This window comes from Oncorhynchus keta, chromosome 14, assembly GCF_023373465.1.
Source record: "Oncorhynchus keta strain PuntledgeMale-10-30-2019 chromosome 14, Oket_V2, whole genome shotgun sequence".
NCBI classification, from domain to species: Eukaryota; Metazoa; Chordata; class Actinopteri; order Salmoniformes; family Salmonidae; genus Oncorhynchus; species Oncorhynchus keta.
This window is the reverse complement of record NC_068434.1, coordinates 58150776-58178115: the sequence shown is the minus strand read 5'-3', so window position 1 is coordinate 58178115 and position 27340 is coordinate 58150776. Positions and strand designations below refer to the sequence as shown.

Genomic DNA, 27340 nt, shown 5'->3' with positions numbered 1-27340 from the left:
ATGATGTTTCCACCCCCATGCTTCACAGTAGGTATGGTGTCCTTTGGATGCAACTCAGCATTCTTTGTCCTCCAAACACGACGAGTCGAGTTTTTACCAAAAAGTTATATTTTGTTTTCATCTGACCATATGACATTCTCCAATCTTCTTCTGGATCATCCAAATGCGCTGTAGCAAACTTCAGACAGGCCTGGACATGTACTGGCTTCAGCAGGGGGACACGTCTGGCACTGCAGGATTTGAGTCCCTGGCGGCGTAGTGTGTTACTGATGGTAGGCTTTGTTACTTTGGTCCCAGCTCTCTGCAGGTCATTCACTAGGTCCCCCCGTGTGGTTCTGGGATTTTTGCTCACCGTTCTTGTGATCATTTTGACCCCACGGGGTGAGATCTTGCGTGGAGCCCCAGATCGAGGGAGATTATCAGTGGTCTTGTATGTCTTCCATTTCCTAATAATTGCTCCCACAGTTGATTTCTTCAAACCAAGCTGCTTACCTATTACAGATTCAGTCTTCCCAGCCTGGTGCAGGTCTACAATTTTGTTTCTGGTGTCCTTTGACAGCTCTTTGGTCTTGGCCATAGTGGAGTTTGGAATGTGACTGTTTGAGGTTGTGGATTTTTTTTCTAATTTTGTCTGTCATAGTTGAAGTGTACCTATGATGACAATTACAGGCCTCTCATCTTTTTAAGTGGGAGAACTTGCACAATTGGTGGCTAACTAAATACTTTATTGCCCCACTGTAAGTCTCTCACCGTTGCCTCTTGTTATAGACCCCCCATAGATATCATCCTGACCAACCTGCCCTCTAAATACACCTCTGCTGTCTTCAACCAGGATCTCAGCGATCACTGCCTCATTGCCTGCGTCTGTAATGTGTCCGCGGTCAAACGACCACCAAGCAGGCCTTTCTAATTAACCTGGCCTGGGTATCCTGGAAGGTTGTTGACCTCATCCCATCAGTAGAGAATGCCTGGTTGCTCTTCAGTAGTGCTTTCCTCTCCATCTTAAATAAGCACGCCACATTGCAAAAAATGTCAAACTAAGAACAGATATAGCCCTTGGTTCACCCCAGACTTGACCAGCACAAAAACATATCATGTCATTTTGCATTAGCATCGCATAGCCTCCGCGATATGCAACTTTTCAGGGAAATCAAGAACCAATAAACTCAGTCAGTTAGGAAAGCAAAGGCTAGCTTTTTCAAACAGAAATTTGTTTCCTGTAGCACTAATTCCAAAAAGTTTGGGACACTAAAGCGGAGAATAAGAGCACCTCCTCCCAGCTGCCCACTGCACTGAGTACACTCTCACCACCGATAAATCTACGATAATCAATCATTTCAATTAGCATTTTTCCACAGCTGGCCATGCTTTCCACCTGGCTACCCCTGCCCTGGACAACAGCTCTGCACCCCCTGCAGCAACTTGCCCAATCCGCCCCCACCCCCCTTTCCCCCAAATCCAGACAGCTGATGTTCTGAAAGAACTGCTAAATCTGGATCCCTACAAATCAACTGGGATAGACAATCTGGACCCTCTCTTTCCAAAATTATCCGCTGAAATGGTTGCAACTCCTATTACTAGCCTATTCAACCTCACTTATTTATCGTCTGAGATCCCCAAAGATTGGAAAGCTGCCGCAGTCATCCCCCTCTTCAAAGAGGGAGACACTCTAGATCCAAACTGTTATAGACCTATATCCATCCTGACCTGCCTTTCTAAAATCTTTGAAAGCCAAGTTAATAAACAGATCACCGACCATTTCGAATCCCACCGTACCTTCTCCACTATGCAATCGGGTTTCCGAACTGGTCATGGGTGCACCTCAGCCACGCTCAAGGTCCTAAACGATATCATAACCACCATCGATAAAAGACAGTAATGTGCAGCCGTCTCAACGACCTGATCAAGGCTTTCAACTCAATCACAGCAATCTTATCGGCAGACTCAATAGTCTTGGCTTCTCAAATGACTGCCTCGCCTGGTTCACCAGATACTTCTCAGAGTTTAGTGTGTCAGATCGATGGGCCTGTTCTCCGCACCTCTCACAGTCTCTACGGGGGTGCCACAGGGTTCAATTCTCGGGTCGACTCTTTTCTCTGTAAATATATATCTCAATGATGTCGCTCTTGCTGCTGGTGATTCTCTGATCCACCTCTACGCAGACGACACCATTCTGTATACATCTGGCCCTTCTTTGGACACTGTGCTAACAAACCTCCAAACGAGCTTCAACGCCATGCAACACCCCTTCTGTGGCCTCTAAATTGCTTTTAAATGCTAGTAAAACTAGGTGCATGCTCTTCAACCGATTGCTGCCTGCACCCGCCCATCCGACTAGCATCACTACTCTGGACGGTTCTGACTTAAAATGTGGACAACTACAAATACCTAGGTGTCTGGTTAGACTGTAAACTCTCCTTCCAGACTCACATCAAGCATTTCCAATCCAAAACTAAATCTAGAATCGGCTTCCTATTTCGCAACAAAGCCTCCTTCACTCATGCTGCCAAACATACCCTTGTAAAACTGACTATCCTACCGATCCTTGACTTTGGCGATGTCATTTACAAAATAGACTCCAACCCTCTACTCAGAAAACTGGATGTAGTCTATCACAGTGCCATCCGTTTTATCACCAAAGCTCCATATACCTAATTTGGCCGCCTTTCCTTCCAGTTCTCTGCTGCCTGTGACTGGAACGAATTGCAAAAAAAAATCGCTGAAGTTGGAGACTTATTTCCCTCACCAACTTTAAACACCTGCTATCTGAGCAGCTAACCGATCGCTGCAGCTGTACATAGTCCATCGGTAAATAGCCCACCCAATTTACCTACCTCATCCCCATACTGTTTTTATTTATTTACTTTTCTGCTCTTTTGCACACCAGTATCTCTACTTGCACATGTTCATCTGATTATTTATCACCCCAGTGTTAATCTTCTAAATTGTAATTATTTGCCTCCCTCCTCACACCTTTTGCACACAATGTATATAGACTCTTTTTTTTCGACTGTTATTGACTTGTTTATTGTTTACTCCATGTGGAACTCTGTGTTGTTGTCTGTTCACACTGCTATGCTTTCTCTTGGCCAGGTCGCAGTTGTAAATGAGAACTTGTTCTCAACTAGCCTACCTGGTTAAATAAAAATAAAAATAAATATACTACCCACCACTGCGACCTGTATGCTCTCGTTGGCTGGCCATCGCTACATATCCGTCGCCAAACCCACTGGCTCAAGGTCATCTATAAGTCTTTGCTAGATAAAGCCCCGCCTTATCTCAGCTCACTGGTCACCATAACAACACCCACCCGTAGCACGCGTTCCAGCAGGTATATCGCACGGGTCATCCCCAAAGCCAACACCTACACTACTTTGGCCGCCTTTCCTTCCAGTTCACTGCTGCCAATGACTGGAACAAATTGCAAAAATCTCTGAAGCTGGAGACTCATAGCTCCCTCACTAACTTTAAGTATCAGCTGTCAGAGCAGCTTAACGATCACTGTACCTGTATACAGCCAATCTATAAATAGCACTCCCGACTACCTCATCCCCATATTATTACTTACCCTCTTGCACCCCAGTAGCTCTACTTGCACATCTATCACTCCAGTATTAATGCTAAAATGCCATTATTTTCACCTCTAGGGCCTATTTCTTACCTACCTCCTTACATTTGCACACACTGTACATTGCTTTTTCTATTTACATTTACATTTAAGTCATTTAGCAGACGTTCTATGTTTCTTTTGTGTTCTTGACTGTACATTTGTTTATGTGTAACTCTGTATTGTTGTTTTTGTCGCACTGCTTTGCTTTATCTTGGCCAGGTCACAGTTGTAAATGAGAACTTGTTCTCAACTGGCCGCCATCACCTCATGTTTCAACATGATAATGCACGATCCCATGTCACAAGGATCTCTGCAAAATTCCTGGAAGCTGAAAATGTCCCAGTTCTTCCATGGCCTGTTAGGGGTGCTCTGGACTGATGTGTACGACAGCGTGTTCCAGTTCCCGACAATATCCAGCAACTTCGCACAGCCATTGAAGAGGAGTGGGACAACATTCCACTCAACAACTTAATGCGAAGGAGATGTCGCGCTGCACGAGGCGTGAGGTTACACCAGATACTGAATGGTTTTCTGATCAACTCCCCCCTTTTTTCTTTTAAAAGGTATCTGTGACCAACAGATGCATATATATCACAGTCATGTGTAATCCATAGATTAGGGCCTAATTAATTTACTTCAATTGACTGATTGAAAGACTCAGTAAAAATGTAGTAGACATTTTTGTAAAGTGTTAATGCTAACCTATCAATCGTCTTCATCGGGCTTCGCTAAGCTGGGAACATTAATAGAAATTGTTTGGGAATCTGAAAAGCTTGTATGGTATATCTACAGCCTAGTCAGAGTACCCAAATCAAGGAAAATTGATGATGTTAAATAAATAATAGCCTAAACTGGAAAGTTATGGGCTAGGGCCACAGACTACAGTATTTAGATTTAATCCAAAATGTTGGTTTTAGTAAACATAGTTCAAGAGTCAGAAGAGGTGAATGAAGAGATATCGCTAAATCAGTAAAGTAAATATGTTCGTTTTTGCTGCCGACAGAAGACAAGGTGGTCTGGGTCAATGTTGACACTCCACAAATATAAATAGATGACTTAACTCGCAGAAGATTAGGGTTTTTCAAAACCAATACCCATCCATGCAATTATCACTAGTCAAGTTGTGTGCAGACCTCAGTCTAGCTTTCCCAATGATTGTACTGTATTACCAGGGCTCAAGGAGCATGCAATACTTCGGTATTAAGATGATTTTTCTTCAAGTTATAGTGTAGCCTGCTATGCAATCTCTGCATAGCTATTCATGTCACAAATGAGTTTATCTGCCTGGATAATTATTTGAATAGGTGGAAAAACCTGAGTAACATTAATCAAAGTTATTGCATGACACCCAGAGGGTCAGTGATTGGATTACAATTCAAAATACTGGATTGGAAATTAAATGAAAACGAGTACAGGGAAATAAATCAACACCTGGCAAGTATTAAAAGTGATACTAAATTGACTCTACAAATGAGTTTGTCAGATCTGGCATCAATTCCACTGAAGCGTTATGAATTTGATGTGACAGGGGACAAACATGTTCAAAATGGCCAAAATAAAGGAGGCAGGTTCCATTACAGCATCTTTTGATATCTTAGAAACTAAAATCATAAATCTCTACTCTGGAGTTCAGAATGCAAAGGGAGGAGAAAGTAACAGGGTACATAGTGTTATTTTTTATGGAGTTCCCAATACTCCAGGAGGTGAACAGCAGTGGCCATGAATATCTGGGTCTGCCCACGAGGAAACACTATCAAAGACACTGTCAAGCGCTGAAACAGGTTACCAGCAGCGAATATCTGAGTTTGGACACTACCTACTCTTAATGTAGTTCTGACCTGGATGCAAGCCATACTGGCAAATTACAAATGACAAGGCACCTACAAAGCCCCACTAGCTTTCTCACAATGTTCAATGGAAATTATTTGTGTAATTCCCTAGAGAAGGCATTCTAGGAACTGGCCATAAAAAGGACCCATTTTCACCTCAGATACTTCAGCGGTATCAATGCATTGTATTGAGTGGTTGACAGCATGTAAGAAAATGTTCATGGCCAGAACACATGGGAAATGTTTTCATGTGGGAACTATTTGTAACAGTTACTCTTGCAGATAGGCCTAGGCTACTTCTTACTCTTGAATGTTTGAGGATATTAAAATGGAAGAGGAACTAGATTTGGATTTTCAAAGTAGAAAGTAGAGCGGATCCTTAGATCCTTATATTCAGTCTGAATATGCCTTTTGGAAAATTCTGATTGAAGACCTCTTAACCGAGGAATGTGGTTGTTTTTTTATGATTGTGTTTTTGAAGGTTCTGTACTTTCTATGCGCCTATGCTGACTTGATTGTGTAAGCGTTAGTCATGCATGGCTCCCTTGTAAAAGACACGTTGGTCTTAATGGAACTCCACCCTGACTAAATAAAGTTGAAATAAATACATGTGAGAGAGAGAATAACGAGGTGAGAGGGAAGTGTCGGCTCTATCCTCGCCACTAGAAAGGCGTTTAAGATCAAAGGTCAAAGCAAATGACGACAGAGTAGTCAATTGTCAAGTGTCCACACTCTACAAAAATTGGCTGTACTGATCATTATGTCCCTGCTCTGGGTCACACATTGATTTTCTATATAGCACCTTGGTTCCTAAGCAGAGCAGCACTGTCCCTAGATGAATGTGGTTTTACTGAGAGGACTAGGCCCTACTATCCACCCCACAAGGCACCACCTTGGAGGTCAGCTGGCATTCAATCCCAGACACTAAATTCAGAACCTCCAGGCTCATAGCAGACCCGGTGTAATGAATCACTCTTCAGCAAGGCAGTATCAGAAAGGTGGGACACAGATAGATGTTGATAACGTCCCCACTTTGCTCAAAGGTCTAAGAAACATCACAACTTGTGTAGGGCTGCAATGAATAAAAATGTATTCCCATGAAAAGACCATGTCCTAGTTCCATTTATATTTAACGACGACCAGTTACAATTCCATTTATAGCAGTGATAATAAATTTCAAAAGAACAGCATGCATTAGAATAAGTTAATATTTGCTACACGGTTGGCCTTCTGGCAGATGTTAAAGGGAAATTACCTTTGACAAATACTTCATGTAAGCATCATATGCTTGAAGCTAAACTGTCTAGTTTGTCTTACAGTATATAATGTCAATGCTATGACATACTGTTGCCTGAGAACCACACAGAGACAAGTGTGCACAGGTTAGTGAAATGTTAGTCCTCCCAAAATGTTTTTGTCGTCACGCCTCCTTTGAAGATCTGAATAATTTTGTAGTAGCCGAAACGGTTTGAATGGTCCGCTGGCTTCCAGTAGCTACATTTTTATTGGATGATACATTCCAAGAACCCTCCCCACATGACTGTTGAGTGAGTGCTGCGTCTTAAGCGCCACCCAAGCAAGGCCTTGGATTGGTTTGACGTGTTGTGAGGCATCAGATTTAGACCAAGTCTCCACCCCTTTTAAGCTCATTTAGGCCAGACTTCAGGATTAGGGAAGCCTGGTTCTGTACGAGGCTAGTGAAAGGATGATGTTGATAGTGGGACCATTTTCGATTTGTTTGCTGGCTTGTCTGCACCTGTTAGAGCACTACACCAAGGCCCGACCTGAAAATGTGTCATATTTCCTTGGCATCAATATTTGCCATAAAATGGTGCTCTATCCATTGTTTTTAGAACTGTCAATGCTCCCTGACGGTGTCCCTTATGTTCAGTGATTGTTAGACAGAAGACAAAATGAAGAGACTGTATAAATTTAGGTCCAATATCATTTCTGCAGAGTTTCAATGTCTTTTCACTCAAACCACCTGAGGGCAAATCGACTATGTTTGACACACCCATTTATCGAAGTGGCAAATTATTGTTGGTCCTTGTAGTGTGTGCTACATGCTAATCTAGTATGCTTGGAACTTTTTTTTGTATTCTCATAAATAACGTATTACAAGTAAGACATCAATAGCACTGACCACAAGACTCACCTGGCAGGATCTGGATAAATAGGATGGTCCCGGGAGCCAGATATGTCATATCGAGACTGTGACATAAGAGAGGACTCCAAAAGCCTCCTATGAAAGAGAAACGGAGCAAAAGGGATGGTTAGATCTTCATGTCCACTAATGAAAACAGCACAAACAAAGTTGTTGTACCTGATGTTTAATAATCAACTCAAATATTTTCCATATTCATTATCGCCAACTAGTCTAAACTGCTTTCCAGCGGAGAAAAAGGAGCCATTTCTGTGACTGACGCAACCAAACAATGTTTCTCTCCTATCTCATTACTTTTCAGAGGTATAATTAAGAGAATGAATACCTCCACAATTAAAACACACACACACACACACACACACACACGAGAGCCTACATATCAGGTGCTTCCTCAATGGATACGAATGTCTCCTAGGGATGTTGCAAAGACCATGAACAATGCCAACATTTCAATACACCACTTGCAGTCCAGTTCTTATTTATCAGTTTTGAGTTTGGATAAAACTGGATGTATCATAGAGAAAGATTGGCTTTAGGTTGTTATTCAGGTCATTAAAGCTGAAACGTTTGAAATAGAGTGAATATAGAAAAGCTCAGGGACATGTGAGTGGCAACGGAGACACGACATGACAATTTCAAATCTTGAATTTGACATTTTAGTGCCCCATAGGACAAAGAGTGACTCCAAATATGGAAAGGCAGCAATCATTAATTCAGATTTAGAATGCAAAGTAAAAATATATATATATATTGTTGGATTCAAAACGTGCTCTAAAATAGCACATAAGCGGTGCAGACTATTTCAAGTGATTGGCTGGAGAGCTAGCCCGACATTGTCAACATTAAAACAAGTCTGTAAATGATTGTGTGGTTGACATGTTCATGAGACAGAACATGCAGTTCCCACCCTCCTGCCATAATCCTTACCCCAAAGTCACAAAACAACGTGCTCATTACAGTGAGGGATACAATAGCCAAATTACCTTGAGATTCACATTTATTTACATCCAAGCCAGCTTGCTCATTGGAGGAGTCTTTTATAACCACCATTTTAGTCATTAAAAAAAGTCTCATTAAATTCCTAAGGGACGTTCATTTGCCCATTATCGGCAGCACATCAAGTAAAAAGAATTATAGTGATGTGAAATGTCACAGCCCTGTGTAACAACCCATTAAATTAGTCCAGTCTTTTACTGAGCCGGGACTTGAATGCCATTCCTATACAGAGGATGGTGAGGCAACTAATATAACAATGGTCTTTAGACTTTAGTGGTTTTGAGGAACGTTTGGTATGCAAAAAAAGCACTACATTTTCAATTGTTAGATTATAACCTCAACCGCTCTAGTCTTTTGGGCTCAAAACAAGTCAGAAAATGTCTAAGAATACAGTAGCCAACACCTCACAGAAAAAGCCATTACTGCAATAAATACAGCCTAATATAAGCCTAGACCTGTTCATTTTGTTAAATCACTTTTAATCTGCTATATTAATGCCTTGCCCAAAGAAGGTTAACTTCAGAATGTGGACACGAGAAAGAACCCATTGTGCCCATGTAGGCTCAACAACACAAAGTAGCCTAAAGATGAAATATCATTAATATAGTCACATAAAACCTTGAACATATTCCATCGAGGGTGACCTGAAGCTGTGAGTCGATGAGATAGACGAGAATCTAAAAGAGACGTGAACATAACAGAGAACCAAACTTCAGTTTGGTAATTTGCTTTCCAGACGCTTGACGGCCTACAGATTAATAAACCCAATGCCTTGGCCTCGTGTCAGACAAAGTAGAGCAGCACCCTCAGGGTGCTGGAGAGCTCTCCACACAACAAGCCCCAGCATTAGGCTAGATAATGAGGGGTTGAGCAGGAAGGGCAACTTCACATTGTTAAAGTTCACAACACCGCCCTTGAAACAGAGGCTAATTGCAACCTTCCAGGGCACGGGGGATGGATTGGGATTGAAGCGAGAAGGAAAATGAGAGGGGGAAAAAAATCCATTACCGTGTGTGTTTTCAATGACTGTAGCTAAATGTTATGCAAATATTAAGATATCAAATATTTCACTTTTTCCATTTCACTGTTTCCTAAAATAGGCATTACTTTCTTGCCTGGCTACCCAAAATCCTTGCTCCAGCCAAATGCCACGCCCAAGGATGTTAGTTTCTTCTCCGCAATGAGTCTGGATCTGAGTACCTTCCAGACGATTTGTTGAATGGAAATCCATTCTAGACCATCTGATTGGTTCCAGAAACTGATGGGTTGGGCCAGAGCACACATGGGTAAAGTGGCATTTCGAAAATTCGTCAATGTCTTCAATAATCTTCATTGCCATCAATGAAGATAAAACCAGTCTCCGACTGAATTATGTTGAACAATAGAGCAGCGGAAGAATTCAGTTTGTGTCGTGTTTTGCAGAGCCCATCATATCCTCATAGTTTGTGCAACTACAAATACAATGGCTTGTTCATTAAATAACTTTTATAAGTGTTCACAGCAAATACCTATGCTAATTCCCAAACCAATCTTAATCTAACTACTCCTATTCTAGAAAGTTGTCAATGGTAGTTGCCACAGGAGAGGCAGAGTTGTCTTGGCAATCATCTCTAAATATTTAGTCAGTAGCATACTGCCACCAAGTGGAAACCTGAAGCAACACGGAGACAGTCCTGCTTCTACAGGTCTATTACAAATTAGCTTGTGTCCACCATTTGATTGGAACGATGGGAAGTCGATCCCCGGCCGAGTCACACCAAAGACTCTAAAAAAGAGACTGAGAGTAATGCTGCATTCAACACAACTTTGACATTTCCAACTTGGAAACTTTTAGAAAGATGAGGTCTGAGCTTCCCACTTGTTAAGTATCACAATCAGCCAAAAGAAAGCTCTACGCAAACAAAATACTGTATGAAAAGCGACACATTGTCGACCTTGTAGTTTTGGGGTAAAAAAGCATTTTGTAGGCTTTTTGAATGGTATTCAATTTGCAAAAACGTAACGCAATGGCTTTCAGTGTAATAACTTCACAAAAGACATCTTGCAAAAGTAAATTCATACACACAGTACCAGGCAAAAGTTTGAACACACCTACTCATTAATTAATTAATTTATTTGTACTATTTTCTACATTGTAGAATAGCTCAGTTGGTAGAGCATGGCGCTTGTAACGCCAGGGTAGTGGGTTCGATTCCCGGGACCACCCATACGTAGAATGTATGCACACATGACTGTAAGTCGCTTTGGATAAAAGCGTCTGCTAAATGGCATATATTATTATTATTATTATTATTACATCAAAACTATGAAATAACACATATGGAATCATGTAGTAACCATAAAAAAGGTGTTGAACAAATCAAAATATGTTATATTTGAGATTCTTCAAACTAGCCACCATGTGCCTTGAAAACAGCTTTGCACACTCTTGGCATTCTCTCAACCAGCTTAATGAGGTTGTCACCTGGAATGCGTTTCAATTCACAGGTGTGCCTTGTTAAAAGTGAATTTGTGGGATTTATTTCCTTCTTTGAGCGAATCAATTGTGTTGTGGGGGTGGTAGGGTTGGTATGCAGAAGATAGCCCTATTTGGTAAAAGATCAAGTCCATATTATGGCAAGAACAGCTCAAATAAGCAAAGAGAAACGACAGTCCATAACTTTAAGACATGAAGGTTAGTCAATCTGGAAAATGTCAAGAACTTTGAAAGTTTCTTCAAGTGCAGTCGCAAAAACCATCATGCGCTATGATTAAACTAGCTCTCATGACGACCGCCACAGGAAAGGAAGACCCAGAGTTACCTCTGCTGCAGAGGATAAGTTCATTAGAGTTACCAGCCTCAGAAATTGCAGGCCAAATAAATGCTTCACAGAGTTCAAGTAACAGACATATCTCAACATCAACTGTTCAGAGAAGACAGCGTGAATCAGGCCTTCATGGTCAAATTTCTGCAAAGAAAGCACTACTAAACACACCAGAAATAAGAAGACACTTGCTTGGGCCAAGAAACACAAGCAATGGACATTCGACTGGTGGAAATCTGTCCTTTGGTCTGATGAGTGTAAATTTGAGATTTTTGGTTCCAACCGCCATGTCATTATGAGACGCAGAGAAGGTAAAGGGAAGATCTCGGCATGTGTGGTTCCCACTGTGAAGCATGGAGGTGGTGGTGTGATGGTGACACTGTCAGTGTATTTTTTTAAATTTTTTATTCAAGGCACACTTAACCAGCATGGCTACCACAGCATTCAGCAGCAATACACCAACCCATCTGGTTTGCGCTTAGTGGGACTATCATTTGTTTTTCAACAGGATAATGACCCAACACACCTCCAGGCTGTGGAAGGGTTATTTGACAAAGAAGGAGAGTGATGAGTGCTGCATCAGAAGACCTGGCTTCCTCATTCACCCAACCTCAACCAAATTGAGATTGTTTGGGATGAGTTGGACCCCAGAGTAAAGGAAAAGCATCCAACAAGTGCTCAGCATATGTGGGAACTCCTTGAAGACTGTTGGAAAAGCATTCCAGGTGAAGCTGGTTGAGAGAATGCCAAGCGTGTGCAAAGCTGTCATCAAGGCAAAGGGTGGCTACATTGAATAATCTAAAATAAATGTTTATTTGTTGAACACTTTTTTGGTTACTACACGATTCCATGTGTGTCATTTCATAGTTTTGATGTATTCACTATTATTATACAATGTATAAAATAGTACAAATAAAGAAATAGACGACTTGAATGGGAAGGTGTGTCCAAAATTACCCTGATGACTGCACAAGTTTGGAAAACACCTTTTATCAACAAAAGATAAAAATGCATTTAAAAAGGAGGGGGAAATATTACCATATTAAGGGATATAATATTTTTTTAATAAAAAAAAAAATCTGGGATACTGATGTGAGCTGCACAGTTGAATGAGCACAAAAGCATAACATGCAAAGTCTGCCTGTATGATTAGACTAATGACAAGCATGGGGTGACTTGGGATGATGTGTTCGTCTTGTGGTAGGGCAGACTTGGAAGCTTATAAGATGTGTTGAATGTTGCATCTGGTACTGCCTCAAAGTCAGAGTTCAGCCACCAGGCCATTCATGCTACTTCCAGCATATTGGAAAAAGCTATGCATCAATTATGTTTTTCATTTAAACAAATTGCACAAAATATTGATAACACAGAACTTAACACCTGATTCTCTCACCTTCTCAGGTAATCGTCATCGTGGTTTTCGTCAGGCATTTCTTGGTTTAAGGCCTCTTGTGGTACATTCACTGCTGGACTTGGACTGACAGACGGTCGGTAAACTCTCTCCCACTGGCCTGTCTCCTGGTTATATACCAACCCCACCGCCTGTTCTCTCTGTGAGATAGGGGATCCCCGGTGAGTGAAGGCTGTGTCCCCTCCAGGTTCATCAGCACTGGGCTGTGGCTGTAATAACTGTCTCCTGTCAGAGGACTGGGGAACATGTAGCACCGTCGGCCTCATTGTGTGAAAGGCAGGGTTGGGGCTTGGGGGCTGCCATGAGGTGCTCCCCTCCTCTTGTGATGGGGTCTGGCCAGTGCGTTCCCAGCGCTGTGTACCTTGGTTAAACGTGAACAGGTTGTGGCAGACCCTGCAGCGGTTCATATGGCCGCGGGAGGGACCAGAACCACCATCACTGCTGTTGGGGGGCTGATAATGGGGGGTGACAGGCCGCTCACACTCTATGTTATTATTGAGCATCTCCCGTGTCTGTTGCTCTTGGCTGCTCTCTCCACCAGCACCACCTGACTGCTCCATTTCCTGCATGCGATCATACTCCATGAAGTAGCGATTCAAGTTGCACTGCAGCACGTTACGGATCGAGGTGGGGCTGTTGCTCCCTCCCTCCCCAAGAGAGTGGTGTCCACTACTAGTACTGGGTCCATCTACAGAGCTGTTTCCACTGGTGTGAGGGCTCACTACTGCTGGGGGCAAGCTTCCTCCCTCTGTGGTAGAGGTGTAGACAGGCGACTGAAAGGAGCCCTCCTGCTGCCTCAGTACAGACAGCAGGTTGACAGAGGATGCACTAGTCCTGGGTGGAGATACCCCAACACCCCCACTACGCTCAGGCCGCATGTTGAGCATGCTGCCCATCCAGTCTGCTCCTGCCAGTCGCCCAGAGCACTCCAGGCCTGGCTGCTGGTGGCCCTGGTTAGTTATAAGGCCTGGGATGCTGCGCTGGCCAGGGCCTGAAGATGGAGTGCGTAAAGAGTGTCCTCTAGCACTGCCGTACACACTGCTGAAGGCAGAGGGACGGTGTGAGGAGCGAGGCTCAGAGGGCTGCCGGGGCTCAGTGCGAGCAGAGGAGAAGGTGGAGGCATGAGACTGGGCCTCCAGGCTCTCAGGGTCAGAGGGGTCCTCTCCAGATGGTGAAGGGGCTCGGGTGGCAGAGCACCGACTGCAGAAGCAAACCATACCAAGGTGTTGCACACAACCCTGGTAGGGGGGTCGGGAGCGATTCCGCAGGGCAGAATAATGTCCAGAGGGAAGACTAGGAGAGTCAGCAGCACTATTGGCAGCGGGTGCAGGAGGATGCTGTTCCTCAGACTGTGAGCCGGAGTTCCTCGATGACAGGATGTGCAGGAAGTTGTGGAGAATGGGTGTACGGCGGACCGGTTGGGACTGTAGGAAGGATCGATGGCGAAAGTGGGGCATCTCCACGCTATCCATGGGGACCTCCGAGTCATCATCACTCTGCTGAAAAGCACACAACAGGAACACAATGTTCTTGATATGATGCAACTGACCTTAAATAATGTAAAGTATTAAACAGTCTCACCTGTTGGTTAGAGGGATTCACTATAGCGGTCAACAGGTAATGACCCAGTGGGTCAAACCTCACCAGTCTGCAACAGAGCATTTGCATGTGTCATTAGCTACGTTTTGCTTTGACTCGGTTTCCAAATTCAGATATTGCAGCAAAGTTTCAACAAGTCAAGTAATCGAACACTGTGGAAATGATAGGGAGATCAAGAAGGTGGAGCTTTTGTCAGACCTGACTCTCTCTGTCTCGCTGGCAGTCTTGACCAGGGCAAATGGCTCCCTCCTACTCCAGTCCCAGAAGTGAACCTCATTGTTTGTTGCTATGAGAAGGAGCTGGGCAGTAGGGTGAAAGGCCAGGGAGGCAATGGCCACATTGCTCTCAGTGAACCAGCTCTCACTGCCACCCTGGGCATCAGAGGGACCACACAATGTTCAAAAGAAGAAGATTAGTGTCAATATTATGCACATGCACAAAAACCCAGAATGTCATCCAACTATTTTTAAGAGAATGCACAGAAATCGATTGGTAAGGAATAAAACTTGTGATGCAAGAGAGGACATGGTTACCTACACCAGCGCCACACAGAGATAGTTAGAGATCTCTAGTTGGATATAACCCATTTTTGCATGGACACTGCCATAGAGCCTCACAGTGGAGGTGTCATAGTACCCATAAAACCTAGTAGTCAAACAGGGAAATGGTTCCTGAAGTTTTTCCACCATTAATTTTGACCATAGGGAATTTTAGAAACACTTAAAGGGCTGTGATTCGTGTAGGCTTACCTAGTGTGACATTTTGATAACCGTGTAAATCGCTCTCAGACAGGGTAACTTCTATCAATATATTCTGCTCAGATTTGAAAATGCTAATTAGCATCAAAGTAGACATCATGCAACACTACAAATCCCTGCAAGCTCCTGCACATTATCTCTAGCGGACATCTTTGCTAACAGGTATTATGACAACTTAAAAGTTGTTCACAGAATTGTCAATTGAAAGAAATCTTACCAATTTATTCATTACTAGATTTAGCTAACATTAGATAGTTAATCCAGAGATTCTTACCTTTGCCTCGATTCGTCAGTCTAGTCCAGATCATCATAACATTTGTAGTTCTTTATGATGGCCACATTAGCATTACATTTTTGTGGGATAAATACAGGCGAATATATTGATACAAGCCACTTTGTCCTCGAGAGATCTACAGTTATCAAAACATCACACCGGGAAAAGCCTAAACAAAACATCCCTTATTTTAAGTGTTTCTAAAATCCCCTATAGGAAAAATTAAATGGTGAAAAAAAAATTGAAACCATTTCCCTGTTTGACCTCTAGGTTTTATGTATATTATGACTCATATTGTGGTACTCTATCGAGGGCTTCCACCATTTTAAAGTAGTCAACTGGATGGGGATTCATAAGGGTTGGGAGGGATCAGCCAATGCTCAGAGCATCAAATTGGGTTACCTGGTTTGTAAATGGCTTTAAGCTGTATCACCTCCATCTTGTGGCCACAATAAATGAATGACAAGATTTGGTTCAGGACTCCTGCACTGCAGGTGGCGGTAAAACACCAATATACGCTGTATGCTATTTTCAAACACACAAAAAAAATGGATAGACTACTTCAAAATGGAGATGGCCTCAATGGCGCTACCCGTGCTCTTACAGGTGCCATAATGGGGCAGAAAATGAGAGATTCTCAATTGGTTTTACTCAACTCATCTGTCCTGCTTTTGAAAAAGTTCAAAGGTAATCGAGGAGCGGCGGCTAGAATAAACAAATGAGCTTGTATGAAATTAGACTCTCCGCACCATAAGGCAAATTACATTTATAGGGGTGAAATCCCAAAATAAATGTGTAAAGTGATAAAAAAACAAATATAGCTAGTTGTGGAAGACATTTTGCAGATGAAATAATAAGTGGAATATCCTTTTTAAATGTGTGCATGCTTTCTCCTTTGAGAAAACAGCTGATTCAAAGGGGGTGTGGTAGATTTTAAAACACTTCTGCTCTAGGCGCTGAGTGGAATACTCTTGTGTATCAAGGAAGTGAGCAAACTCCTCCATTCGCCTACTAATTAATTGACACCGTCCTCAACCACATATCGGTTTCCAGTTCACGGAGGAGTCTAGGAGAATATCCCAAAGATGAGTCGTCTAATTAAGTCTATTGTAGCACATGTAGTCCCCGAGGTTCCTTTGCATGAGAAGATGACAGCCACTCACATGCAGGTCCCAGATGCGAACCTCTCCATCCAGACATCCCGAAGCCACCAAACCAGGGATGGTAGGGTGAAAGGTCAGACACCAAGGAGTGCGGCGATGGCCCACCAGAGAGTGAACACACTTTCCTGTCTTAATCTCGGTGATATAAATGTTGTGGTTGACATGAGTGGAGGCAATTAAGGACCTATATGAAGGGAAAAAAATAACAGTTAACAATCTTCCAGTCTTGGTGGCTTTCTATCTCCTCCAGACAAAAAATGTTTACAACATTTTATTGGATGACATTCTGACCTGTCCGGGCTAAAAGCCAGCAGGAAGGTAGAACGAGGGCTGTCCGGCAACTCTACTTTCTGAGAAAAATAAAATAAGAGCACATAAAAAAAGCACCCACTCATGTCAGCTAAACTTGTTACATTGCACGATTTCCATCCATGCCTCACCAAGGATGCTCCTTACCTGACTCTGCCATTTCATCCGCCGGGTCTTCTCCTCAACAAGCTGTTGCAGGAGGCGCTGGGAACCAAGGCCACGGGCCCCACGCTCCCGGGCAGATAAGATCCGCACCGAATTCTTTGGGTAGACAGTCATCTCAAAGATCAGGCCTTCATTCCTCTCCTTCACACTGGTGTTTGTTGGTCTCAGTCACCAAAGGGTCTAAGCAAAAGCCATATAAAAGTGTGTCTGTGGCTAGATTGTAGTCTACACCTTTACCTTGCATGATGAAATCCAGCTGTTGATGACATAACCATGTTTGTAGCTAACTAGCTAGCTAAAAGAAAAATGTTTATTATTAGTTACCTAATCACTGCAGTTCTCATTTGTTAACAGCCATGAGGTGCTGATGAAAATGTTGCCACAAGTGGCATGAATAATGAACATATGTTAGTTGTACACAATTATAACGTTAATGGCAAAACAACTATAGTGGTGTGGGTTCAGGAAGAACAACCGAAATACAGAGAACCACAACGAAAACAGGCTGTCATGAAACTTAAAAATGCTAGTTAACCCAACAAATGTGGGCCATTATACTGGAGGACGAAGATAGTATCGCCAATAACAGGTTAGTTATTAGTTGAAAAATCTGACAACGTTTTGTACAACCAGGCCTGTAACTACCAGTATATTTTTTGGTTAAATCACATTATCTTGTGTTACAATCTGTAGCTACCGGTCTCCCAATTAACTAACAAGCTAGCTAACATGCCAGCGTTTGTCCAACTCAAGCAAGAACTGGCGTTGACAACCAACCCCATCAAGACATTGCATTGGCCTAACACAACTAGCTAACGTTAGCGATACTCGACCATGTCCCTACCTTTTCCCACTGCTCGGTTGGAATGTTCTTGTCGACTTAGCAAGTTACATATATTCGACTTTTACCAGCAACTGAAACTATCTCGTATAATTATGGTATATTTTCTCCGATGTTTGTATATTGTGTTGACCAACTGTGGTTAACAAGCTAGCAGTGTAGCTAGGCTAGCTATTAGCTATGTTCTCCAAAACATTAGCCAGCTGGCCAGACCAACCGCAGCTCACCAGGCATTACTAGTTGAACACAGGAACATAGGTGGGCGCCACAATACCGATAGTTTTTTTTTTTTTGCAGTGCAAGAAATAGCTAGTTTACAAAGGGTCAATATTGCTTTAAAGTAAGCAATGTATTTATAATCTACATGTATCGCTATTTCTATATGTTTTACAGAAAACATGTATACATATAAGTTCATGATTATACAACGTAGCGTTTTCCAAACGGGGTCTGGGCCATAAAATCCTGGTCCTCATCCAAACGGTTTATACAATAACGGTCCTTATGGTTGTCATATGTGCGAGAATGATTTATAAAAAAAAACTTTAATCTCAAAGAGAACACGTTTTCTACTAAAGCACTGGACGTTGATCAATCATAACATTTTAGCTTCTGCACAGTTTGGATTGATTGATTTGATCATTTAAAAAAATACATATAAACAAAGATTTGTAAAAGTGACCGGTATTGCACAATATAGTCGGGGACTTATTTCCATTTTGGTCCCATAAATACATCAACAATTACAGTGATACAGACAAATTACAGATAGAGATGAAAAAATGCTCAACCTCCAGATGAGTATCAGGGGAGTTAACATACAATTCTTACAAGATTGTTTGTCTGGTAGTTTATTCTTTAGATGTTTGGGGCTGCTGGTGAACCATGATGTGCATACATGATCAAAGTGACACTGGACTAGCACACTAGCTAGTTTCCATCCAATTGACGACAGATTTTCATGCGAATATTGTAAAATCTTCTTTAAAACAATATTTCAGAGTTTCGTTTCGGACATTTTAGCGCCGGGACAACATGACAGGGAAGATTTTGGCCAAATGAGCCACATTTTCGTTTCGTTAACAGCCTATAACAAATGACAAAACCAATATTCCTTGTGTTTCGATGTGCAACACACTTTATAGCCTATTTTTGTTTTTATTCTACTCCCCCCCCCAAAAAAACATTTTCCATCTCATGGTTCAGCTGTCAGAAATTTGAGCACTACATGTATCGGGGCTACGGTGTCCACTGTATAATATTAACATTTTAATTAAAAAATATATATATATATAGCCTATTTGAAAGAAGAGAAGTTTAGGCCTAACCCCAGAGAGCTAGATAGACAGGTGCTTCTACACCTGCAATGCTTGCTGTTTGGGGTTTTATGCTGGGTTTCTGTACAGCACTTTGATATATCAGCTGATGTACGAAGGGCTATATAAATACATTTGATTTGATTTTACATTCATTTATGTACCTTTATTTAACCAGGTAGGCAAGTTGAGAACACGTTCTCATTTACAATTGCGACCTGGCCAAGATAAAGCAAAGCAGTTCGACAGATACAACGACACAGAGTTACACATGGAGTAAAACAAACATACAGTCAATAATACAGTATAAACAAGTCTATATACAATGTGAGCAAATGAGGTGAGAAGGGAGGTAAAGGCAAAAAAGGCCATGGTGGCAAAGTAAATACAATATAGCAAGTAAAACACTGGAATGGTAGTTTTGCAATGGAAGAATGTGCAAAGTAGAAATAGTGGGGTGCAAAGGAGCAAAATACATTAATTAATTAAATACAGTTGGGAAATAGGTAGTTGTTTGGGCTAAATTATAGGTGGGCTATGTACAGGTGCAGTAATCTGTGAGCTGCTCTGACAGTTGGTGCTTAAAGCTAGTGAGGGAGATAAGTGTTTCCAGTTTCAGAGATTTTTGTAGTTCGCTCCAGTCATTGGCAGCAGAGAACTGGAAGGAGAGGCGGCCAAAGAAAGAATTGGTTTTGGGGGTGACTAGAGAGATATACCTGCTGGAGCGTGTGCTACAAGTGGGAGATGCTATGGTGACCAGCGAGCTGAGATAAGGGGGGACTTTACCTAGCAGGGTCTTGTAGATGACATGGAGCCAGTTGGTTTGGCGACGAGTATGAAGCGAGGGCCAGCCAACGAGAGCGTACAGGTCGCAATGGTGGGTAGTATATGGGGCTTTGGTGACAAAACGGATTGCACTGTGATAGACTGCATCCAATTTGTTGAGTAGGGTATCGGAGGCTATTTTGTAAATGACATCGCCAAAGTCGAGGATTGGTAGGATGGTCAGTTTTACAAGGGTATGTTTGGCAGCATGAGTGAAGGAGGCTTTGTTGCGAAATAGGAAGCCGATTCTAGATTTAGTTTTGGACACCTAGGTATTTGTAGTTGTCCACATTTTAAGTCAGAACCGTCCAGAGTAGTGATGCTAGTCGGATGGGCGGGTGCAGGCAGCAATCGGTTGAAGAGCATGCACCTAGTTTTACTAGCATTTAAAAGCAATTTAGAGGCCACAGAAGGGGTGTTGCATGTCGTTGAAGCTCGTTTGGAGGTTTGTTAGCACAGTGTCCAAAGAAGGGCCAGATGTATACAGAATGGTGTCGTCTGCGTAGAGGTGGATCAGAGAATCAATTGTTGCGAAATAGGAAGCCAATTCTAGATTTAACTTTGGATTGGAGATGTTTGATATGGGTCTGGAAGGAGAGTTTACAGTCTAACCAGACACCTAAGTATTTGTAGTTGTCCACGTATTCAAAGTCAGAGCCGTCCAGAGTAGTGATGTTGGACAGGCGGTTAGGTGCAGGTAGCGATCGGTTGAAGAGCATGCATTTAGTTTTACTTGTATTTAAGAGCAATTGGAGGCCACGGAAGGAGAATTGTATGGCATTGAAGCTTGCCTGGAGGGTTGTTAACACAGTGTCCAAAGAAGGGCCGGAAGTATACAGAATGGTGTCGTCTGCGTAGAGGTGGATCAGAGACTCACCAGCAGCAAGAGCGACCTCATTGATGTATACAGAGAAGAGAGTCAGTCCAAGAATTGAACCCTGTGGCACCCCCATAGAGACTGCCAGAGGTCCGGACAGCAGACCCTCCGATTTGACACACTGAACTCTATCAGAGAAGTAGTTGGTGAACCAGGCGAGGCAATCATTTGAGAAACCAAGGCTGTCGAGTCTGCCGATGAGGATGTGGTGATTGACAGAGTCGAAAGCCTTGGCCAGATCAATGAATACGGCAGTAATGTTTCTTATCGATGGCGGTTAAGATATCGTTTAGGACCTTGAGCGTGGCTGAGGTGCACCCATGACCAGCTCTGAAACCAGATTGCATAGCAGAGAAGGTATGGTGAGATTCGAAATGGTCGATAATCTGTTTGTTGACTTGGCTTTCGAAGACCTTAGAAAGGCATGGTAGGATAGATATAGGTCTGTAGCAGTTTGGGTCAAGAGTGTCCCCCCCTTTGAAGAGGGGGATGACCGCAGCTGCTTTCCAATCTTTGGGAATCTCAGACGACACGAAAGAGAGGTTGAACAGGCTAGTAATAGGGGTGGCAACAATTTCGGCAGATCATTTTAGAAAGAAAGGGTCCAGATTGTCTAGCCCGGCTGATTTGTAGGGGTCCAGATTTTGCAGCTCTTTCAGAACATCAGCTGAATGGATTTGGGAGAAGGAGAAATGGGGAAGGCTTGGGCGAGTTGCTGTTGGGGGTGCAGTGCTGTTGACCGGGGTAGGAGTAGCCAGGTGGAAAGCATGGCCAGCCGTAGAAAAAATGCTTATTGAAATTCTCAATTATGGTGGGTTTATCAGTGGTGACAGTGTTTCCTATCTTCAGTGCAGTGGGCAGCTGGGAGGAGGTGTTCTTATTCTCCATGGACTTTACAGTGTCCCAGAACTTTTTTGAGTTAGTGTTGCAGGAAGCAAATTTCTGCTTGAAATAGCTAGCCTTGGCTTTTCTAACTGCCTGTGTATAATGGTTTCTAGCTTCCCTGAACAGCTGCATATCACGGGGGCTGTTCGATGCTAATGCAGAACGCCATAGGATGTTTTTGTGTTGATTAAGGGCAGTCAGGTCTGGGGAGAACCAAGGGCTATATCTGTTCCTGGTTCTAAATTTCTTGAATGGGGCATGTTTATTTAAAATGGTTAGGAAGGCATTTTTTTTAAAATATCCAGGCATTCTCTACTGACGGGATGAGATCGATATCCTTCCAGGATACCCCGGCCAGGTCGATTAGAAAGGCCTGCTCGCTGAAGTGTTTGACCGCTGACCATTACGGATGCAGGCAATGAGGCAGTAATCGCTGAGATCTTGGTTGAAGACAGCAGAGGTGTATTTAGAGGGGAAGTTGGTTAGGATGATATATATGAGGGTGCCCGTGTTTAAGGCTTTGGGGAGGTACCTGGTAGGTTCATTGCTAATTTGTGTGAGATTGAGGGCATCAAGTTTAGATTGTAGGATGGCTGGGGTGTTAAGTATGTTCCAGTTTAGGTCGCCTAGCAGCACGAGCTCTGAAGATAGATGGGGGGCAATCAGTTCACATATGGTGTCCAGAGCACAGCTGGGGGCAGAGGGTGGTCTATAGCAGGCGGCAACGGTGAGAGACTTGTTTTTAGAGAGGTGGATTTTTTGGGTACAGACCTGGATAGTAGGACAGAACTCTGCAGGCTATATTTGCAGTAGATTGCAACACCGCCCCCTTTGGCAGTTCTATCTTGTCTGAAAATGTTGTAGTTTGGAATTAAAATGTCTGAATTTTTGGTGGTCTTCCTAAGCCAGGATTCAGACACAGCTAGAACATCCGGGTTGGCAGAGTGTGCTAAAGCAGTGAATAGAACAAACTTAGGGAGGAGGCTTCTAATGTTAACATGCATGAAACCAAGGCTATTACGGTTACAGAAGTCGTCAAAAGAGAGCGCCTGGGGAATAGGAGTGGAGCTAGGCACTGCAGGGCCTGGATTCACCTCTACATCACCAGAGGAACATAGGAGGAGTAGAATAAGGGTGCGGCTAAAAGCAATAAGAATTAGTTGTCTAGAACGTCTGGAAAAGAGAGTAAAAGGAGGTTTCTGGGGGCGATAAAATATCATCAAGGTATAATGTACAGACAAAGGTATGGTAGGATGTGAATACAGTGGAGGTAAACCTAGGTATTGAGTGATGAAGAGAGAGATATTGTCTCTAGAAACATCATTGAAACCAGGAGATGTCATTGCATGTGTGGGTGGTGGAACTAATAGGTTGGATAAGGTATAGTGAGCAGGACTAGAGGCTCTACAGTGAAATAAGCCAATAAACACTAACCAGAACAGCAATGGACAAGACATATTGACATTAAGGAGAGGCATGCTTAGTCGAGTGATCAAAAGGGTCCAGTGAGTGGAGAGGCTGATTGGGGGTCAAGGCGATTTAGACAGCTAGCCAGGCCATCGGTAGCAAGCTAGCATAGGATGGAGGTCTGTTGTGGGGCCACCTCTTGCGTTCCGTCAGTAGATTAGTGGGGTTCCGTGTGGTAGAGGGTATTAATCCAAATCACACAACAACAACAAAAATAAAAACAATAGATGTAGTTATAGAGGCCCAAGAAGAAAACATAATAATAATAAAAAATAAATAAATTGTCCGATTGTCTATTCAGATAGCAGCCGGTAAGACAGCTAACGGTTAGCAGGCCGCAGATGTGCGTTCAGGTAACGTCGCGACGGAGGAGCCAGCCGGATCTCCTTCGGGTAGATAACGTCGGCAGTCCAGTTGTGAAGGCCCGGTGGGGCTCCGCGTAGGTAGTAAAACGGGTCCGGATAGGTGACTGCAGCCCAGGAGTGATTGATGGAACTCAGGAGTGATTGACGGAGCTGGCTAGCTCCGGAATAATTGATGTTTGCTCCGGAATCGACGAAAGCCGATAGTCACACGGATAGCAGCTAGCTAGCTGTGAGATCCGGGTATGAATGTCCAGAGAGCAGTTGAAATCCAGGGAAATGGAGAGAAAAATTGGTCCGGTATGTTCCGTTCCGAGCCGCACTGCGCCGTACAAAACTGCCGATAGATTTTCGAGCTAAAGGATAGCTGATGACCACAAACCGTGGTTAGCTGAATACTAACGATTTGCCAGTAAAGAAGCTAACTAGCTTCTGAACTAGCTTCTAATTAGCTTCTGGATTAGCTTCTGAGCTAGCTTCTGGCTAGCTCCTGGCTAGCTTCTGGCTAGTTTCTGGCTAGTTTCTTGGAGTTTCTGGCTAGCTTCTTGGAGGATTACAGATGTGAGGTAAATAATACTTTTTTATAAATATAAATTGGTGAGGCGGGTTGCAGGAGAGTGTTTTGAAGATGAGTTGATGGAAAATAAAAATAAAATGTATGTGAAAAAAGTTGTAAATATATATATATATATATATATATATATATATATATATATATACAGGACACGACAAGACGAGGACAAAAGACGTCTGAACTGCTATGCCATCTTGGTTACTAGATGACCATACCACTGTCCTTACACAACCGCCAGACATAAGCACACACAGACATGCATTTCTTTATGTGAGATGGTTACTACGTCTGGTATACAGATATAGACATTCAAGAGGCTAATTAGTTCATTTTCTATCATAATATTTTCTATAAAGATAAGCAATGTATTGTTAGGAGTAACTCTGGTTGGCCTGAAACAGTCTTCCTCATCTCAAAAACATCCCAAAAACTGTTGGAGCCCCTGGGCTCTCTCAATTCAATTCCATTTCAATTTAAGAGCTTTATTGGCATGTGAAACATGTTTACATTGCCAAAGCAAGTGAAATAGATGAACAGAATTAAAATAAACAAAAAATTAAATAAACAAACAGGTTGTATTTACAATGGGGTTTGTTCTTCACTGGTTGTCCTTCTCTTGTGGCAACAGGTCGCAAATCTTGCTGCTGTGATTACACAATAGATATGGGAGTTTATCAAAATTGGATTTGTTTTCAAATTCTTTGTGAGTCTGTGTAATGAGGGAAATATGTGTCTCTTGCACATAGTCCAAGATTTCCATGATTTTGGATCAGTCACAGTGGTCAGGTATTCTGCCACTGTGTACTCTCTGTTTAGGGCCAAAAAGCATTGTCACGTCTTCTCCCGCTCCCCCTCTCCGGGTGGTTTACTAATCACAGGCTTTGACATCCATCATTACGCACACCTGGCACCATTGTTACGGTCACCTGCGCCTCATCATGAAACACACCTGGACTCCATCACTTCACTGATTACCTCCCCTATTTCTGTCACTCCCTTAGTGTTGTTCCCCCAGGCACTATTGGTTATGTGTTTCATTTCCAGATGGTATGCTTGGTTTGTAATTGTGCAAAGGTCACGGCATTATTAAACTCACCACCTGCTTCTTGACTCCCAGTGTCTCTGTTACAGAATACTTCCTCAACAAAGGGAAGCAGCAGAATATCAGACCATCTCCCTGATGTTTGACGAACAATGATAACTACTTTGTCAACACCACGACCAGCTGATGACGGCTATGGAAGATGTTCTTTGTGGTCTTCAACATCTCGAACATACCTGAGAGGATACTAGTGGATGATACTCTACCACCTGTTGAGCCAGCCCATCCAACAGTCTGCCCAGGTCAGTGATGCCTGGGTGGGTGTAGGCTACGGCTATCTGGGAGAGAAGAGGCGCTGGCTTCTTATGAGGGGTTCATGGCAGTGTTCACAGCTATCTTCACTCAGCCACCGGAGGGCAGAGGTGATGAGTGCCTATTCCAACTATGGTGGGATGCCAAGACTGCTGCTGAGTACACGCTCACCTTCCAGACAGTAGCAACATTCAGCAGATGGCATGAGCCAGTGCTCTGTATGCTTTTCAGAAGAGGACTGCATTAGGAGGTCCAGATGGAACTTGCATGTCGGGATGACAACCTCCTTGGCTGCACTCATTGCGATAGTTAAACAGACTGATGGCTAACTTTGGGAGCGTCGGTACCACTGCTTCTGTCCTTCCCTCAGTGACCACTCTGTATCAGAGCCTGAACCCTTGGAGGTAGGGGTCACACAACCTCCCCGCAGCATAGTGACGGAAACTACTGGGGCTCTGTCCCTGTTGTCGTTAAGGGGAGCTTCAGCAGTGTCCGGTATGTTTTTACTTGGGATCCACGAGAGCAGAGGGACGGTCATGTGATCTTCCACCTCCTGGGGCAGAGGTGAGTTGTCAATTTTCATAGCTATCTACCAAACTTTTTTTTGTGTGTCGATCACACTAGTTGGCTGACCCTCATGTTTCAAGAGAGCTCCCGAGTGGTGCAGCGGTCTATGGCACTGCATCTCCGTGCTAGAAATGTCACTACAGACCCTGATTCGAATCCAGGCTGTATCACAACTGGCCGTGATTGGTAGTCCCATAGGGCGGCGCACAATTGGCCCAGTGTCGTCTGTTTGGCCGGTGTAGGTAGTCATTGAAAATAAGTATTTGTTCTACACCGACTTGCCTAATTAAATAAAAATGTATTTTAAAAATACATTGCTTGTGGATTCTGGTGACCTGGGGCTCTTTATTGACTACAGTCCCTCTCTGAATGTCACCTCATACCTACTCTCCTGTTTCCAGTTCAAGCCCTTGATGATCTGTGCATCTACTAGGATCTGGGACCACTCACCGTGGAGTCCATCATGAGAACTCTCCCTTCATTAGTGGAGGATGACAATCACGGACTGGGCACCCGACTGCTGGATGACCTGCTTTCCCGTTCCATGTCGGTTGAGTCCTGTGGTTGCCTTTTAGCCCAACATCCTGGAGGTATACAAGGACCTGTGGGAGTTGGTTCCCAAAACCTGCGCCACTAGTCTCCCTCATCGTCCCTGGGACTGTGCCATTGACTTGCTTGCGGACTCGGCGCAGATGCATCTATACTGTCTGTGGCTAAGGCCATGGAGGATTACATCCGTGAAGCGATCCAACAAAATTTCATCCACACGTCCACCTCTCCTGCTAGTGTGTGGTGGCTCACCAAGTCCCGTTGCACTCCCGTTGGTGCCGGCAGCTATCGAACAGCTCCGCGGGGCCGCGTTCTTATCAAATTGGATCTCTGCGGAGTGCATACAATCTCATCCGGGAGATAGATGAATGGAAGACTGCTTTCAGCATGATGTCTGGTCACTCTGATGCCTTTTGGCTTAGCCAATGCGCCGTCAGTGTTCCAGGCATTCGCCAACGAGGTGTTACGGGACGTGCTCGGATGCCAGGTGGCTGTCTATATCTACAACATACTCTTCTACTTGGCTACCTTGGAGGATCACATTGAGTAGTCCTGGAACATCTCCTGGCCAACCAACTATTTGTCAAGGCAGAGCAGTGACTATTTCATCAGGAAGCTGTCTCCTTTCTAGGCAACCAGAA

At 43.4% G+C, this 27340-nt stretch overlaps 1 protein-coding gene and 1 long non-coding RNA gene across 6 annotated transcripts in view; one reads left to right on the top strand and one right to left on the bottom strand.

Annotated features, from left to right (window-relative positions):
• The window catches only part of LOC118393678 (activating molecule in BECN1-regulated autophagy protein 1A-like), a 134690-nt gene extending 116323 nt beyond the window's left edge, over nucleotides 1-18367 (bottom strand). The window contains exons 1-8 of one of the 4 annotated variants that reach the window (XM_035786638.2): nucleotides 17927-18367; nucleotides 17065-17262; nucleotides 16900-16958; nucleotides 16609-16792; nucleotides 14612-14784; nucleotides 14396-14462; nucleotides 12797-14310; nucleotides 7595-7681 (exon numbers count right to left, since the gene is read on the bottom strand). In XM_035786638.2, coding sequence (XP_035642531.1) covers nucleotides 7595-7681; nucleotides 12797-14310; nucleotides 14396-14462; nucleotides 14612-14784; nucleotides 16609-16792; nucleotides 16900-16958; nucleotides 17065-17196 — 2216 coding nt within the window. In that variant the 5' untranslated portion in view covers nucleotides 17197-17262; nucleotides 17927-18367. Of the gene's footprint in view, nucleotides 1-7594; nucleotides 7682-12796; nucleotides 14314-14395; nucleotides 14463-14611; nucleotides 14785-16608; nucleotides 16793-16899; nucleotides 16959-17064; nucleotides 17263-17406; nucleotides 17516-17926 lie in introns of those variants that run through there. The other 3 variants (XM_052461997.1, XM_035786636.2, XM_035786637.2) reach the window with 3 other exon arrangements.
• On the top strand, nucleotides 17522-27340 carry LOC118393680 (uncharacterized). 2 transcript variants are annotated; one of them, XR_004827587.2, is made up of 3 exons: nucleotides 17522-17671; nucleotides 25361-26147; nucleotides 26552-27340. It is a non-coding gene; the product is annotated as an uncharacterized LOC118393680 (long non-coding RNA). The 2 variants fall into 2 exon arrangements; XR_008064128.1 differs by lacking the exon at nucleotides 17522-17671 and having other exon boundaries at nucleotides 25262-26147.